General features: G+C 37.9%; 1 protein-coding gene across 6 annotated transcripts in view; it reads left to right on the top strand.

The window, feature by feature from the left end:
• The window catches only part of LOC138351347 (protein lin-9 homolog), a 40,272-nt gene that overhangs the window by 9,866 nt on the left and 12,555 nt on the right, over positions 1–17,851 (top strand). For all 6 annotated transcript variants that reach the window (XM_069303102.1, XM_069303104.1, XM_069303101.1 and 3 more), the window contains exons 4-10: positions 848–991; positions 4,186–4,230; positions 7,000–7,130; positions 9,267–9,402; positions 12,042–12,188; positions 12,894–13,034; positions 14,649–14,897. In XM_069303102.1, the coding sequence (XP_069159203.1) occupies positions 848–991; positions 4,186–4,230; positions 7,000–7,130; positions 9,267–9,402; positions 12,042–12,188; positions 12,894–13,034; positions 14,649–14,897 (993 nt within the window). The remainder of the gene's footprint in view (positions 1–847; positions 992–4,185; positions 4,231–6,999; positions 7,131–9,266; positions 9,403–12,041; positions 12,189–12,893; positions 13,035–14,648; positions 14,898–17,851) is intronic.

Raw genomic sequence — 17,851 nt, 5'->3', positions numbered from 1 at the left:
ATAATAATAAAAAAAAAAAAAAAAACCCGAGTGCAACTGCATGCTTGGGTTCCCCTCCTGTCGACTGCTTTGGTTGCAGATGACCTTCATACATGCTCACACTTGGCTTTTGTCGTGCATTTCTTGACCCCTCCTAAAGTTTCATTCTGATTGGCTCTTGGATGGTGTTGAGTTGCTCAGTAAATTAAAAAAAAAATTGGTAAACTTCGAAAATTCACAGTTTTTGTTGAACCAATCCTGTTTTGTAGCTATTCATATCTGATGAAAGCGGATGATTTCCAGAAGGACATGGTCATGTTTGCCCAAGTGGGGGAAGGTACTGAATGTCAAGTTTCTCCTTTTCTGGTGAATATCAAAGCCAGCATTGAAGGAACATCCCCTTTCCTCACACTTGTAGCTTGTTTAATGTGCTGATAAATGAAGGTCTCCAAAATGAGGTTACGAATCTACCAGTCCTAAAGTCCTTCGTTCTTGCTTCGTAGGCCTCCCAGTCTGTGGATTTCAGTTTGAAGTCGCTAAGTACCAACAGTTGGGATCTATCTATCTATCTATGTGTGTGTACTCACCTAGTTGTACCTGCAGAGGTTGAGCTTTGGCTCTTGGGTCCCGCCTCTCAACTGTCAATCAACTGCTGTACAGATTCTGGAGCCCATTGGACACTATCAAATCTACATTTGAAATTGTGTATGGAGTCTGCCTCCACCACATCACTGCCTAATGTATTGTGTGTGTGTGTGGGGGGGGGGGGGGGGGGGAAGGTAACAGGCATGGCAGGCACATGAAAATAGAGGCTTTTGGGAATTTTTATAATATTTTACTTGATTACAATTCCTTATTTCTTCTGCAGCCTGCTCGTACGAGAAAGAAGAACCGCCTGTATTTTGACGATGACTTGGTGAGTTCCCCAACACAAATGAAGTCTCCAAAGAAGACTCCTCGTGGCACACCGAAAAAACAGCCTAACCCTCAGCCGCTTCCACCAGTTAAGATGGTATGAGAGACGATATTTGTATACAGTTACTCTACGTCTGTACAGTATGTGCTTTGTCTCATAGCTCAGAGATACATAGCACATTGTAACAGTCTTAAGGCCACACCAACACTAACCTAGATACAATTTTTACTGTGATATTAGGCATTTATACCAAGATGCATATTTAAAGTCAATTTTATTAGGTGTCCTTAAAATAATTATTTGCTAACATCTTAACAGACAATGGTTTTAAATGGGAAATGTTATCAGTTTCTTGTATAGGTTGGAAGCCTTGTTGATGCAATAAAATGTAAGAATGACAACACTACATCATAATTTGTACAGTATTATTACTACTACTGCCCTTTTTCCCATTTTCATGGGATGGGAAGGCACTTGAGCTCTTGTAGGGCAGAAGATGGGGTCTTGGGGCCCCTACTCCTCCCTTCATCACATGCTAATATGGGACTGTTTGCCTCAAGAGTGCTGGGCGGTCTGATCATGATGTGTCTTCGTCCAAAAATTTGAAGTAAAGGCAAATAAAATGGGCATAATACAAGAGAATTGGTAATGGATTTCCTTCCTCCATGTGTGTGTGATTAATGAGAAAAGTATTAGTTATTCAGTATTATGGCAAATTTGTTTGTATTTAATCAGATTAGTTTCAAACTTGATATACTACAATCGTAAAATTTTGTACGTCCAAATAGTGCCTAAGACACTGCAGCACCAGACATGGTCTGTCACATTTAACAGGACAAGAAATTTAAAATGTTGACAAATGAGGGAGGATTTCATTACTCAGAAATATGCTGTTTCAAAAACAGTTCGTCCCACAGAGGAGGAAAGTGACAAGAAAGTAAGGCTAACCCTTCGTTCAATATGCATTGCAGGGAGGAAAGGACAGGGACCAGGAATACATGGAAGAAAAAAGACCACAGGACACAGAAGTGATCAGGAATTGGCTAAAGAGGGCCAGAAATGAGTACTGTACTGTACTCCAGATTCAAGAGAACAGAGCAGCAGCAATGTGAAAATAACATGGTGGCAAAAGCAAAGGACCAGCTAAAGTTGTTGCATGAATTCACACCTGATAGTAAGAGCTCTGGCTAAAGAGGCAAAGGAACATCTAATTGGAGAATGACAAAGTGGTGCATCAGGAGCTCAACAGTAGGTTCCAAGAGGTGTAAAAAAAGAACTAATGATGTATAATACTAGGTGCTACAGTCAGCACCTGGCATTGTAAAAATTGCAGAGAAGAAAATTAAAAAATATCTTATGTAACTAGATATGATGATAGTAATGAGGCTAGATTAGATATCATAACAACAATTACATGCAATAACAACACTTATTTTAGAAATGTTTTATTAGTTTCAAACTTTTGATATACTGTAATAGGTAAGTGAACTCTTGCCATTGTAACTGGAGAGTTGCCAAAGTGCAGTGTCATTTTACTAGATGCCAAACCCAGCAAGTGTAAGTTAATGAAAATGGTAAGGGGGGGGAAAGGGAACCCAAAAGTTACAATGTGAAAGGATGACACTCCACAACGCAAGGCAAGAACAGTAGACCTGTAATTAGTCAGACATCTCACACTGGTGGGCCCTGTGGGAAAGGGAAGGGGGATGTCCCACCATTGTTGTTGGAAGTTGTATTCACCTGAAGAGAGGAAGAAATCTTCATCCCACAATACTTTCAACCATTAAGAGTGATCATGTCCTATTGGAAATTAAATACACCATTCATTATAATAGTCGAGCCTGGGCCTCAGGCCGGGCTCGGGTAGTAGAACTGTCAGAACCTTCTCCAGGTATGCTTCCTCTCCAGTTACAGAAAAAGTTGCAGACAGGAAAGTACAAGAGGAACCATAACCTTAAAAGAGGAAGTTATGGGGAATTGAGTGATTTCCTTTGTAGATTTGATTAGGAAAGGAGGTAAACGGGATTTACACACCATTTTCTGCTATATATATGATGTCCTCCCAAATTTTGATACTGAAATAGACATATAGTATTTGAAAGCAGAAAATGTGATAAGGTTAGAGATGTGAAAAGAATGAAACTGAACCCAATATATGGTATAAGAAGGGGGCATAACCCACAAACATATCAGAAATGCAAGCAAGCCTGAAACAAGGTTTATGAAAACAGAAGGAAATGTGTGAAATCCTAAATTAAAAGTTAAAAAGTGTGTCCATACAAAGTTAGGATTTCACAGCATCTGACACAAAGTAAATGGCTGCAGTTGGTAATTGAGAAAACCTAACTCATGCAGTATTATTTTCTTTAGTATTAATGATGATAATGTTATTTCTGCAAGGTTCTGCAACTTTATTCTTACACATGGTTCCAACCAGTTTTTTATTTATTATTATTATTATTATTAATTTACAAGTACAAAAAGTTATTGCCTAAACTTTCCTGTAATGTGTGCATTAGACCTATAACTATAAAATTGCCACATATCCAGCTGACTTGTAAGAAGACTGGCAACAATTCAATTTCTTTATTATGCACCCCATACCCATCCCTGTGGGCAGTGGTGGAAAAGGGTTAGACACACATAATGGGTTCAGGAACTAAACACCATAGTTCATTTAGCTAAGCAAGTAACAATCTTTTGAAGCTAGTAACACAATTATTAATGTTATATATACATGTACATATATATATATATATATATATATATATACAATCATTTTCACAAATACATATACACATCGATAATCTTTTGTATCACAAGTGATTTAACAAGAGGCTCACAACAGTCACTATACAAGGCATTAGACTTAAATTTTCTTGTTGTCCAACCTCTGACTTGCAAAGTAATTGACGTAGACCTATTCTTGAGTGTATGTGAAAGCACTTTCTGGAATCTATTATCTGATTTTCATTAGTAAATGAGTGAAGGCCATTTATATTCATTGAAGGTAGTGCTCAAGGTATTTTGGACGGGAAGACAGAGAATTGCAAATACTGTAGTAGTGTGAAAATAGTATACACATAATTAATAAATATCACATTAAATGGAAAAACAAAAATCATAAATATGGCTTCCAACCTTGACCGAATGCTAGAACCAAGCGGTTTGAAGGGGAATAATTATATATACAGTATATATATATATATATATTATAGCAGTATATTTATATATTAAAATGTTCTTCTCAAGGACTGTATTGGCAATGGATGCTTACATTTTGTTTGCAGAGTGAGAGCGTGAGTGGGATCCAGTACACTCCAGTCATAGCCACGGTAATGATGCTAGAGGTTTGGGTTACTGTCTCTAAGTTACCTTGTGTACCTCTTTTGTGTTCCTCTATCTCTTAAGTTACCTTTTGTACCTCTTCTGTGTTTCTATATCTCTTTACGTTTTATATCAGTCCAGTACAAATACTCTTGAATTTTGCCTTTGAATGACTACTTAATTTTTTTTTCTTGTTCTATTGTTAACTAAAAATTTATTAGAATTTTCTTAAAAATGTATGTGTAAAATACTCTTAGTGAAAAGAACGGTTTTATATGCTTAAAATGCATTACTTCCGTGGATAATCTCAATGATCATTGGATGGTTGTAACTTAATGAGATATGTTTACTTAAATAATGTTCTGGTGAAATGAATGTTTTTTTTTTTTTTTTGTTGGTTTATGATTTGTCACTTGGTTGCTTGGCGCTCATTAATTTTGGAACGTCTTAATTGCTTGGGTTATATATTTTTGGAATTATTAAATTAATATGGCTGCTAATTTTAATTAACCTTTTTTTCCAAGTTATGTACTGTATTGGAAAGTTATTAAATTATATTATTATTGTGAAAGAAATATTAATTAATAGGAATCTCATTCACCATTTTCCTGTCCCTTCTTATGAATGGACAGGTAAGTGATAAATAAATCAATACTGTACTTGCTTGATCTGGACATTTTCATATGACCCGTCCCTACTTGTAAAAGGTTATTTTCTCTGTACAGTATATTTATACACGGTGATCGTGTAAACTCTGAAGGCATTATTCACATTTTTATTTTACTTTATGGTATTAATTTGGAGTAATATTGATATCTCGCAGCATTATTAGTGATGCCACAGGACTCGAGAAGTTGGTGAAATATTAAGAAACAAAAAAAGGAAATGATGAGCCGACTCCTCGGTTACTTCCCAGTACTGTATATTAAACTTCGGTATTTTAGACTATGCGCATAACGCTACCAGGCCTCCGGACCTCACAGGGCTTGTAAACACCAGGACTTAAATCTGGTGTTTACCTCCACTACATCACTGCCTAATGCATTCCATCTGTTGGTTACTAACACTGAAAATGTTCTTGCTAACATCTATACTTTATTTATAGTGTACTCTTTTTGGGTTTGTGCCATGGGTGTTCCTGTTTTGGACGTGTTTATGTTCTGGCTTGTCAGGCTTTGCCTTGCCTGCTGGGGTTCTTGCTTGGGTTACATTTTGGGTCACTTTTGCTCGTTTTGGTTTTCACCGACTTCTTTTGTTTTCACATTAAATTCCATTTGCCAAGTGTGCGCCATACACACATTTTGTCCAGGTTATCTTGAAGGGCATAACAATCACCTATGTTTCTTACCTTTCCTAGTAGATTGGCATCATTAGCAAACATGTTCATTTAATTCTGAATTCCTTCTGGTAGATGGTTTATATAGACTGATTATTACCAGTCCTAGAACTGAACCCTGTGGTACTCCAATGGTAACACCTCCAGTCCAATACAGTGCCTCCTGATAATTGTCTTCGTGTTTCTGTCAATTTTTCATCTATGTCAGCTGTCTTCTTGTCACTCCTTCCATATGTTCCAGTTTCAATAACAACCTCTTATGTGGAACTCTGTTGAAAGCCATTTTATGGTCCAGATAAATGTAGTCAACCCAACCATCTCTTTCCTGAAAAGTATCTGTGGCTCTGTTGAAGAAACTAAGTAGATATGTTACACAGCATCTTCTTGATTGAGGTGGAGTGGAGATATGCATATGTTCTCCCAATTTGTAAACCCAGGAATTATGTAATTCATTAATATTTATAGACCTATGATTGTTGTCCACCTTAAGTGGTATTATATTTCAAATTTTTTTGGCATTTGCAGCCTTCAAAATTTAGTTTCCATAAATGTCATATTACATCAGATGTTGTACACAGAAAGAAATCGCACTAATGTGATATATCGATGAGAAAATCCGTAGGAGCTAGGATGAGGATTTGAACCTGTGCGCTGAACCTGAACCCAGGCACACACGCCCCTCACAACTAAAACAATACATGATCAAAAGAATTGTAACCTGTAGTTCTACTGAACCCTCGAGGATTCCTGAGGCTTTCACTGAAGCCGAACTAGGGTTTCTCACATTCCTCTCCCCCCCCCCCCCCCCTCATTCACTCTGGCTCTATCGTCTAGGAATGTTCTACTTCAACTCCAGGTTTGCTATTTTTTTGACCGTGTCGTGGCCTAGTTGTCTGGGGCGTGTGCACCTGGGAATACTTGGTATATGGTTCAAATCCACAATAGATGTTGTGTTAAATTAGAAGTACAGATATATATTCAGGGCTGCCTTCCTTGCCAATAAATCGGTAGGGTTACCTTGCGTTGATTTCGGGGATCAACGTCCCCACAGTCCAGTCTCTGACTAGGCCATATTTTAACCCAATTAAACACTTTGATACTTGCACAAAAATTGTTGATATTTTTACTTTTCAAAATACAGTACATATAATTTCCTGATAGTAAGGCTAGATTAATGATGTAAAATTAGGAAACAAGATTTGTTGAAAACAATTACCATTCGTCATTTTATATGGATTAGCAGAACCATTGTACTGCACCATCCAAATTTTACAGTCCTTTGGTAGTCGGACAACAAAGTTACGATGGTTCCTGACCTCAGGAGCAAAGTGCTTACTAATAAAGGAATAAGTAGGAGTTACAGCTCTTTATTTAGGTGCAAATAAACAGGTAAAGAATTTTATAGGCCGTTCATTACTAAAGAATATTTGATATGTTTTAGGAACCTCAAGCCATCACGACTCCTGACAAAAAGGTGGCCCAGCAGAACGGGGTTAGACTCCGAAACTTTCTTAAACTTCCTCAAGCCCATAAATGGGTTTATTTTGAGTGGTTTTATTCTAACATTGACAAGTAAGTACCTACTATTTTATGTAAGAAATATAGAATAATGCTAAAGTATATAATTTTGTTATGGTTCGTATTGCCATGCTCATGAGTTGTGCAAACTATAATAAGCTATTCTCTTTTCTGCTTTGCTGTTTTCTACAGTAATTTAATTTGCTAGGTAACCTATCTATATCCAGAGAATGTCACAATAACACGATAAGGGTTCAGGTCCATCTGAAATGTCATCACTTTCGTTTCTGGAGCAGCCAGATGATGGCTCTGTAGCTAGCTGCACATCTATAGATAGATTCATATTTACAGGTAGCTCCAAATTCATAACTCACATCAGCCCTTGCGTGTCCTTAAAAGCCTACTAAAGACCAGAGGCCAAAACCTGGCCTGAGATATGCAGGGAGCAGGGGGATTCATGATCACTTTCATGGAAAAAACATACCCACAGAAAGGAACCAAAGCAAAACAGACAACTGCAAGGGTCAAAGAAAGTAAACAAACAATGCAGCAAGTGACTCGGCTAACAATCATCTCTTTAGTTCGGTCATACACCCCTTGGTAACAGTTGACCACCACCAGGTGGCAACATGGGGAGCTACCAGCTCCTCCTGTCAATAATCCTCACTCCTTTGCCTGATGTCAGACTTGTCTGACTCTTCCATGAGTTACTATCTCCTCAGGTCCCTGATATTATGTCTATTTACAAGCCTCATGTCTATGGACTTGTAAGCTATTCACCTGGAGCTGCACGTGCCTTAGAGCAGCTCTGCTCTACATCCCAGCTGGTGTTACCCACGTCCTGCCTTGACAGGGTTGCATTTATGGTGGGATCAGCTGTTTGTCTCGGAGGCTGGCCTCTTGTGCAAGGTCTCTCACCCTGAGTAGTGCAGGGTATTTGATTCCTCTGTGAGGCTCCGAGGTTTAGGGCATTTTGGGGGTTATACATTATGGGGTGCACTAAGGTTTGCATCCTTGTATGTATGGCACATTGCTGTTGGGATTCCTAGTTGTGTTTTTCCATTGTTAGTTTTGGAAAAGGGTTCAGAATAACCCTTTTGGTGTCAGAAAACTGACACCAGCATTTGGTGTTGGTTTGTCCTGCAAGCATTCCTAGTGCCAGGATTTCCTGCTTGGTCTTTACCTTCAGGCCCTAACAACTCCCCAATGGGTCTTTAGTGTAGATCATCATTGCTTGCCTATCAGTGACTACATGGGAGTGGGATCAGCTCTTTTATGTCCCACCTCCTATCCATTTATACCTCCTTTAAATTACCTTTCTCAACATTATTATTTTCATCATAATTTTTCGTAGTTGTGACTTCAATAACCTTCAATGCATTTCACTTGCATTGTGGAATGAAACAGAGGGGATATAATAACTACATAAAAGATCATGAGAAGAATAGACAATGGATAAAAGTTTATTTTAATTAAGAAGAGGTAGGACAAAGGTACAACATTGGAAACTAGACATGCAATTGAATCGATTAGTTGTAAGGAACTTCTCATTTCATGAATTGGTGACTGGCAAGTGGCATACATTGAAGAAAAAGTTGTCAAAGCCAATTCCATCTACAACATTAAAAAAAAAATACGATGAAAATGGTACTGTTGAGAGAGGCAATTAGCATGTCAAGTATGAATGGATAGGGGGCAGGGCATAAAGAGCTGGATACCCCATAGTCACTGGTAGGTAAGCACAGGTGGACTCGGCAGTGGCTTGGGTGAACAGTATTCGCTGAAATGAACATTTGTTTGATCCACTGAACAATTCTCTCTTATATTCAGACACCATTTCTTGTCACATGGCTATGCTTGGTCTTGTCTTTTGTATACAAATTTTACTTTTGGCCATTCAAGAATTGTAGTTTTTAAATTGTAGTTCAAAGGTTCTTTATGAATGTAGTTTTGTGATCAAGGTTTTGCTATAGGTTTGATGAGAGGCTTTCGTTCTTCAGCCATTTGAATTCCTCATTTCAAGTGACAGTACTAGTTTGTGTTGTCACGTATGTCTAGTGGTCAGCGTCTCCCATTATTTATACCTAGGCATTTCTCATTAAAATTTAGTGATACTTTATATGTAGATCATGTCATGTTCATTGTGTTATGAAATGAGATTTCCAAAACTTAGTATTTTTCCATCCCCAGACCGTTGTTTGGAGGGGAGAATGACTTTCAGGTCGTGTTAAAAGAAGCATTTCCGGAACTTCGAACTCGCAAACTAACACGGCGACAATGGGGAATGATTCGCCGTATGATGGGTAAACCTCGACGCTGTTCACAGGTACTGAATCTTATTGCTTGATAAATATAAGATTTCTAACTAGAAAAATAGTTCAAATTGCTTTGCAAATTTTGGTGATTGCTGTTAATAATTGGAACATATGTTACTATGAAATAATTAGAATCCTGTACATACATGAACCCATATTATGAGGACACATACATACATATATACACCCCTGACAATGATGGCCTCAGGCAAATGCCACCTGTGGCTTATCAGGTGATGATGCAGATGATGAGTCTTGCATATCGTTCATGGCATATGTACGTCCATAACGTATTCCTGCATCAGTGAAGGAACTCGGACAAGACTGTTTAGCTCTCAAGCCACTAGTTGGCAAACATGACGAATACACACACTGATGTTGCCCCTTTGCTTTCCACAGCAAAAGGGTATATTCCATGCACTGCCTGGGAGCTTAGCCTATCACATAGACAAGACTGTTTGAGCTCTACCAATCTGCTGGTACAAACACATGGGTCAACATGACCCCGGTTACATGCGCCCTGACATTGACGTGCATGCTCACACACTGCCTCCGGGTGTAGAGTACACATCTCTCGACTCCGACTGGGGGCAGGCTCGTCGAGTCTGGGGGCCGGGCTTGGGGGGGGGGTAGAAGAACTCCGAAACCCTCTCCAGGTATGGTATGCTCCAGGTATGAGACTGTGATCTCACACTTGGAACATACCACAGCTCTATTTTAGAACTTCACAAACAGTTCTTTCACTAATGAAATGTCACTGCTTCACTGGCAATCACTTGTTTGATGACTATCACTCGATACTGTATCACACGAGTCTTTAATTATAACACTTGATTATACAAGTTGAGTTGTTACACTATTTGTCACAAAACTGATACTGGAGGTCACTGCACTAGCTTCTCTGTACATAAACACATGTAGTTATGTGATTATTATCCGCACTGTCTCATACACACCCAGTGGGAGATGGCATCTCTACTCTGTATTGGCATCATAATTGCAGTTGAATCATTCTTCAGATGTTATCCAATCACATCTGCAATCACCAGTGATTCGGTTCTGGCACGCAAAAGTCACTTTTTAATTACTGAGGACTTGGGAAAAAGACTGCCCTTTGAGCTCCATCAAGGCAATGTGTCTGCCTTCCAGAGTCCTTACCCCGAATGGGTTCCTGGGTGCCTGCCGGTGTCCTAAGAGACTCCATGGCATCAAGACCTGACAACCAATCAGAACACTAGGTTCCCTAGGGTTCTTAGAACCCTAAGTCGACTGCAGATGGAAACCGGTTGGAAGCGGCACTGTGCTGGTCTTTCCCACCAAAGCTATTTCCAAGGGATTTCACCACAGAGCATCAGTGGTGAAATTACTTACTCGAAGAGAGTACAGTAACTGGGAGAGTTTTGTGGTCAGCCGGGCTACAGTTTGTAGTGGCCGTGGTCTTCTCACCCCCTACTACCAACCTGTAGCTCCACCTGGCCATGGGTACCACACCCCTGGGATTAATCCACTTTTCAAATCATTGCATCCCAATCAGATGACATAGGTCGACACTGGCAACATTCTTGAACTCCTCTTTGTTATGACGACTCTGTAGACATCAAACAAGACACACATCGGACGAGATCTAAGGATGTTGCACCATCTGGAAGCAACTCGTGGGGCCTGACAGCTGAGTGGACAGTGCTTCGAATTCGTAGTCCTGAGGTTCCGGGTTCGATCCTCGGTGGAGGCAGAAACAAATGGGCAAAGTTTCTTTCACACTGATGCCCCTGTTATCTAGCAGTAAATAGGTACATGGGAGTTAGACAGCTGCTACAGGCTGCTTCCTGGGGGTGTGTAACAAAAAGGAGGCCTGGTCGAGGACCGGGCCACGGGGACGCTAAGCCCCGAAATCATCTCGAGATAACCTCAAGAAGAGGATAGAACTCTTACAACAAGAGCAGACATGAGCTTGGGCTTTCAGAGCACATTCCCTCACAATATTCTCACTTTACCTGCAATTAGGAGAGTTGATGACGTGTGTGGAAGTTGTGAGGAAGAAGAGAAGAGAAGAGAAGAGAAGTTATTGTTTGGCAGATGAGTAGTTCCCTACCATAAAAACTTCAAGTAATTGTGCTTCTGTTGATGTTTCTCTTTTGTCTTTTTTTTTGTAAAGATCGTAGATTTAGGCCTACCGAATTGGGTAGTGAGAGCAGACATGCAGGCACCACTTTCATATATTGCTGCGAGTTCATTTATCATCTCTCATGGTTGTAACTAATTTCATTTATATTTGGCTCTTATTACTATCTTTCTTAGGTGCCATAGTGACCTATTTACATTAAGTATATAACAAAAATAAAAAATAAAAGTTTAAAGAGAAGTTTAGTGGGGGTGTACGCTGAACGATAGCTACTGAGAAACCGACTCGTCAATTGTGTGTGTTTGAATGCCAAGCAAACGGTTGATTACCGAGCATGAACACAGCATTCCGGTGCCAAATTGTACCAGTATTGAGATTCCTTTGTATATCACTAGTGTTTTATACTCCACTTTCTATATATTTTATTATTCAAAATATTTTGATTCATCTCTTCCTTTTGTTCCTTAACAATACATGAACTCATTCTGATACATGGTAAGATGTAACAGTCTATTTGTTTTCCTGCAGGCATTTTTCCAAGAAGAGTGTCAATCTCTGGACAAGAAGCGTCATGTGTTGAGATTGTTACAACAGAGAAAGATCACAGACATTACGTCTTTGAAAGACTTTCCCTTACCCAGTCAAATTCCTATGCAACTGGTCATTGGCACTAAGGTAAAAATATGTGCTCTGTATTTAAATATAATAGAAAAGTAATTTTATATAGAGTACTAAAAATGTTATATACACTAAAAATGTTATATACTAAAATTTTTATATAAGATGTTAAGAACTTTTTAGAAGACGGCATTAATTCTGTTGTTGTCTTACAGTATTTTATATCTCAATTTTTGTTTAACAGTTGTTAGGTATCTCAGTTGGAGAGATATCATATGATCTAGCCCAATATATTTATTATATAGCTGCAACAGAGAAAGACCAGGTATTTAGAAGGTGTATTTGGGAATAACTAAATGTTGTCATCAAAGCCACAGAAATGTTTTGGATGACAACCTCCTACTTGAGAACCATAATATACTACAGCCTCCAAGATACAAACCTCCATACTAAGGATCACATTCAGCCACTTGATTTTTCTCCAACGTTGGAGGATCTTCTTACTATCATCTCTGTAATTAAAAAAAAATTCACACATGAAAAGGCTTGTGTATTTGTTTTTATTATTAATTATTTTGAAGTTTATATCCGAGATTTATTTGATGCTGAGGCAGTGGCTCTGAATTGAGTCATTAGCACTGACATTGTACTAGAATATTACGAGCTAATGCTTCTTGCTTAGGAAAGACTAGCTTGTAAGACTGCTAATGGCATAAAGGAAGGTTTTAAGTTTTATAATGGTAATGTTGTCTTAACCCTAAGGTAACAGCTCGAATAAGAAAGCCCGAGAATGGATTATATACGGGCGTAATTGATGCAGTCGACACATCAGACAACACGTACAGGATAACATTTGACCGACATGGCATCGGTACACATTCCATCCCCGACTATGAGGTTCTGGTAAGTGTTATCTGTTTGTCTTATATACTTGATACTGTCGCTCAAGATCAGCATGAGTTTAAGGATCTTCTATGGGAAAGGAAGCCAGTAAGACAGATATCTAGAGATTACATTTTGGCATTCCATGTTTAAAAGTGTCAGTATGTGTTGAACAGACTTATCAAACTCCCACATTTTAGGTTTATTGCAGCTTTCTCAACCATTATAGGGGTTACAGTGTGCAGGTGAAAAAAAGCTAACTTTATAACATAATAACTTTCCTTGTTAAGACTTCTCAATAACTCGAGTGACAGAGCTTGAGCCTCACACACGTGGGGTCCGAGGTTCGAGTCTCCAAGAATCCAGGTGAATGGCATGGAGTGTGCTGGTGGTTAACATTAAGGGCAGGTGTCAACAGGTGTTACAGGTTTAGTTAAATCAGTTTCAATCTCATTTGTCCAATATATAGTACAGTACTGTTGTACAATGCTGAATATTTCTCTTTGAATACATTGCATATACAGAACAAATCCACAAGGGCCGTGACGAGGATTCGAACTTACGTCCGAGAGCATCCCAGACGCTGCCTTAATCGACGGAGCTACGACACTGTAGCTCAGTCGATTAAGGTTGCGTCTGGGATGCTCTCGGAGGTAGGTTCGAATCCTCGTCACGGCCCTTGTGGATTTGATGCATCACGCTATTGTGATTTCTGTGTGTAGTGTTATATATACAGTATACCCTTTTGCATGAAGTTTCTCATTTTTCTAATTTCATCTCAAAATTCGTAACTTTCTTGTCTTGAAAGGTTATCAATAACGTTTGATCTCGCAAGATTTCTCTTTCTTAATCCTCTTTATGGCTTGATGATTTTGAGCCCTAGTGCTACATCTAACCTGAGGTAACCAGCCATCTCTGGGACACCCAGCATCTTTCCAGAGGTCATGCCAAAAGATAGATCTGTTTTGGGATTCTTTAACATGATCATGCCAAGAGGGCTTTCCTCCTCATGTGTTTTAGGAGGGATGCCCTCTTCTCTCACCCTAACTAGCACTGATATGCTAGATGTAAACAAATCACCGAGACTATTCTGGTACAAATTACACTGAAGATTAGTTTTAACAATTGCATATATATTTGAATTTGAACATTACCGAGCTTTCCAGTTGCTCGGTCTTAAGTTATCTAACAACACTGGTGTGGTGTTGTCATTGAATATTTACCTTAGGTGAGAACCACTGAAATGTTTAAACTCTTGACAAGATGAAAATATAAATGATTAAAAAAAAAGTGTAACAAAGTGTTTTCCCACTCTGGATAAAGATTGGTCCCAGCTTGGTGTGGAGGCCCAAACAACAACAGTATATGTACCTTGGATTAAAACAATAAATTTTTTGTTTTTGTTTTTGTTTTTAGAAACTATTTTTGTTCAGAATTGGTTCATCAACCCACATTTTTCCAAGTACAATAAAACCAAAAATTGTATGCCTTGTGAAAGGTTAAATTTCTTGCAACCTTTTTTAAATTTCCCAAATGCTTAAATTCTTTCAGGATTTTGCACTTGTTGTTGAGTATGTGATTGATTCAGATGAAATGATATATTAATGTTTCTTTTTGATCCATGTTTGTTTCTAGTCAAGTGAGATTGCGGAAATCATGCCTCTATCAAGTTTCTCTCAGAAGTTCCGTCCGCGGCCGCCAATGGGGATGGTCACTCCTCCTCGGCCACTGTTACCCAAGCAGGAACCTGGAAGTGTGGGAGCTGACAGTCCAGCACTCTCACTGACAAATGATCCTATTTTAGCTCAGTCGCCCCTCAAATCGTCTAAACTCTCAATGGACGACACTCTTGGCGAATTCCCTGTTAAATGTCTTGTGCAAGTTGTAAGTCATTCTTTTGTTAAGAATTTACCAAAATTGTTGTTTCTCTTGGTTAATTTTAACATCCCATTCTATTTCTGATGATACCTATTGCTAGAATTTTCATGTTTACTTTTCCCTTAACAGTCCAGATAGTTTTAAAGTATTAAGTATTACCCCAAAAAGTATTAATTAATACAGTCAGTCTTAAGGTATGCCAGAAATGCTGTGTGTAATTAATGGCTTTATAGAAACTGCAAACACTGCACTAACTAAGTAGTCATTTTCATCAGATCCTCAGTTTATCAATAAAATATTTTATTAATGTTATTGTTTTATTATTATTATTTTTTTTTTATTGCAGTTGTTAAATGTTGTATATTCAAACTGTTTTAATTCCATACCTTTCCATACCAAATCTAACAGCTTTTTTTTTAATAATGGTTTAGCTTGAGAGGTTTTATTCATAACTTACTTTTTACAAACCAATAAAGTAATGCCTTAATTTATAAAGTGCATAGTCTTGAAAAAAAAATGTTGTGTTATTCAGCACATTTCGATCTTGATTCTACGAACTCTATGGGGCTTACCCTAGTTCATTGTAGTGAGGGATTCACTGCAACTGGAGATGCCTCCAGGATGCATTTCTCACGCCACATGGATTGAATTCATTTACCAAATTTTCATTTCAAACTATAAGAGATTATTAAATGAACAAGTCTGCAAAAAAATTTAACCACATCTAGCTCATTTCTCATGTTCCAATCCTCAACACTCATTTTCAAAATGTAGCAGTTCCATGCTCGAGTGAATAACACCACGCCAACTGGGAATAAAAACAAACCATACAATTTGGTTTTAAATATCCTCGATAGCTTTCCCTGCGCTTCAAATGTTTCTTGTAATGTTGAATCCATCTACAAAAGTCAACAAAACCGTGATTGGAGCATATTAATAGTTACCTTTCATACCCTAATATTTCTGACGCTCTAAGAGCCGATTTCACCGAGCGAAATTTTAATTTCAACATGTCACATGAAGAATAACCTCCAAGAAAACCTGTCTGTAAAAAAGACTTGATCACATATAGCATATTTCCCAGGCAAAAACCTCAAAATTTTATTTTCTAAGGTAAGAGGGCCTGTATTTTACTGAATAAAACGTCTTCAAGTGGCAAAAAAAACACACAAATTTTAGTTTTAAATATGCCCAGTGGCTTTCCGAATGCCCACCTATTTCTTGTAATGTTGCAACCATCCTAACATCCTAAGCAAATCCACATGTCCACTGCTTCGGTGAACTCGTGTTCATTGAATTGGGTGAGAGATCTGGCATGGAAAGTGTGTATTCCAACCGGAGATTTACTGAATCGAGATTTCACTGTACAATTTGTATTTGCAGTCATTTTCAGTGTGTTGTTTGTATACTCAGTTTTATTGTACTATACTTTGCTTCTTCACACAGCTGCCCACTGTGAATAAATACAGTTAGTACTTTATTTATAATTGTCATGAGGAATAAGGTACATTATGAGGGCATTACAGCCTGTGCGTGTGAGACCCACATGACATATCAACAAATTTGTGACAGTATGCTCCACTGGTGATGTATGGTGGGTATCTTGTGTAGGTGTTGGTGTCCACCTGTGGTACACGCAAGTATACAGTAATGTTTCTAATACAGCTCAAAGAGCTATGTTTATTTCTGGGGGCTCAATATTGCTTCTGTGACTGTAGGAATGATGTGTATTTCTACATCGATGAATATCAACTGCTACACGAGACGCATGCAATGTACAGTACAACCAATGGAGTTTGCCATCACAAACATATTTGTATGTACTTTTATGAATCTTAGAAACCATGTGACAAACACTTTTTTTAATTCTTGGTAGCGCTCATTGTCTTAGTTGGTTCTCGGGGTAATGCGGTTATCATCATTTGCCGATTTTAACAATTTTTGTCTGGGTTTTACATACATGATGCAAATAAGGATGTAATAGGTTTATATGAATTTAATGGAGTTTACCGTGACCCATGAAAAAATCCTGCTATCATTTCATGGTTACATGTACTAAGAGGAGCCTATTATTGTGTGCGCGCGCGTGCCATGTTGGTGGCTTACTACATCTTTTTTTAAAATTTATACTCTCACACACATGGTGCCAGTTAGGCTATATATGTCATCGCTTAGAGCCCAACATCAATGAATATTATGTTCATATAATTTTTATTACTGTCTGTGGTTGTAATGGCATATACCCGGTAAACCAATCATGAATTGAAACATTATTGAAACAATTGTCAAGTGAATTATGTGATTAATAAAATTATTCAACACACATACTCTTGTAAATAAAGAAAAACGAGTGAAAACAACCGGTGAAACATCCAAGGATAAAATGGGATGTGTCAGGAAAGTAGAGCAGCGGGTGTTGACAGGTCTCGGGCACATTCACCGCACATCCTTGCACAGTGTCTCCACCCAGTGACAATAAATATTCACTTATTTTGTGTTTTCTTACATTTTGGATACAAAAGAATAATTCTATAATGAACTATGTTTTGGAATTTACTTTTTTTTTTGCACATAGGCAATATGACCAATTTTTCATAGCTGCTGTCCAAGGGTTAATCAGCATCACTGATTCGATATAGAAAACATATTGCTATTGAAGAAACAAACACAGTAAACATGTTGTATATTGTTACTTTGCTTTATATTGATTCAATTTTATCTTCAATTTAATACCTCTTAAATCTTATAAACCTATTAATATTAAGCCTTGCTGTATGTATGTATGTATGTATGTATGTATGTATGTATGTATGTATGTATGTATGTATGTATGTATGTATGTGTGTATATATATATATATATATATATATATATATATATATATATATATATATATATATATATATATATATATATATATATATATATATATATATATATATAATATAATATATGCAAAC

Source organism: Procambarus clarkii, chromosome 49, assembly GCF_040958095.1.
Source record: "Procambarus clarkii isolate CNS0578487 chromosome 49, FALCON_Pclarkii_2.0, whole genome shotgun sequence".
In the NCBI taxonomy this organism is placed as follows: domain Eukaryota; kingdom Metazoa; phylum Arthropoda; class Malacostraca; order Decapoda; family Cambaridae; genus Procambarus; species Procambarus clarkii.
Note: the sequence above shows the minus strand (reverse complement) of the source record. Positions and strands in the feature narration are given on the sequence as shown.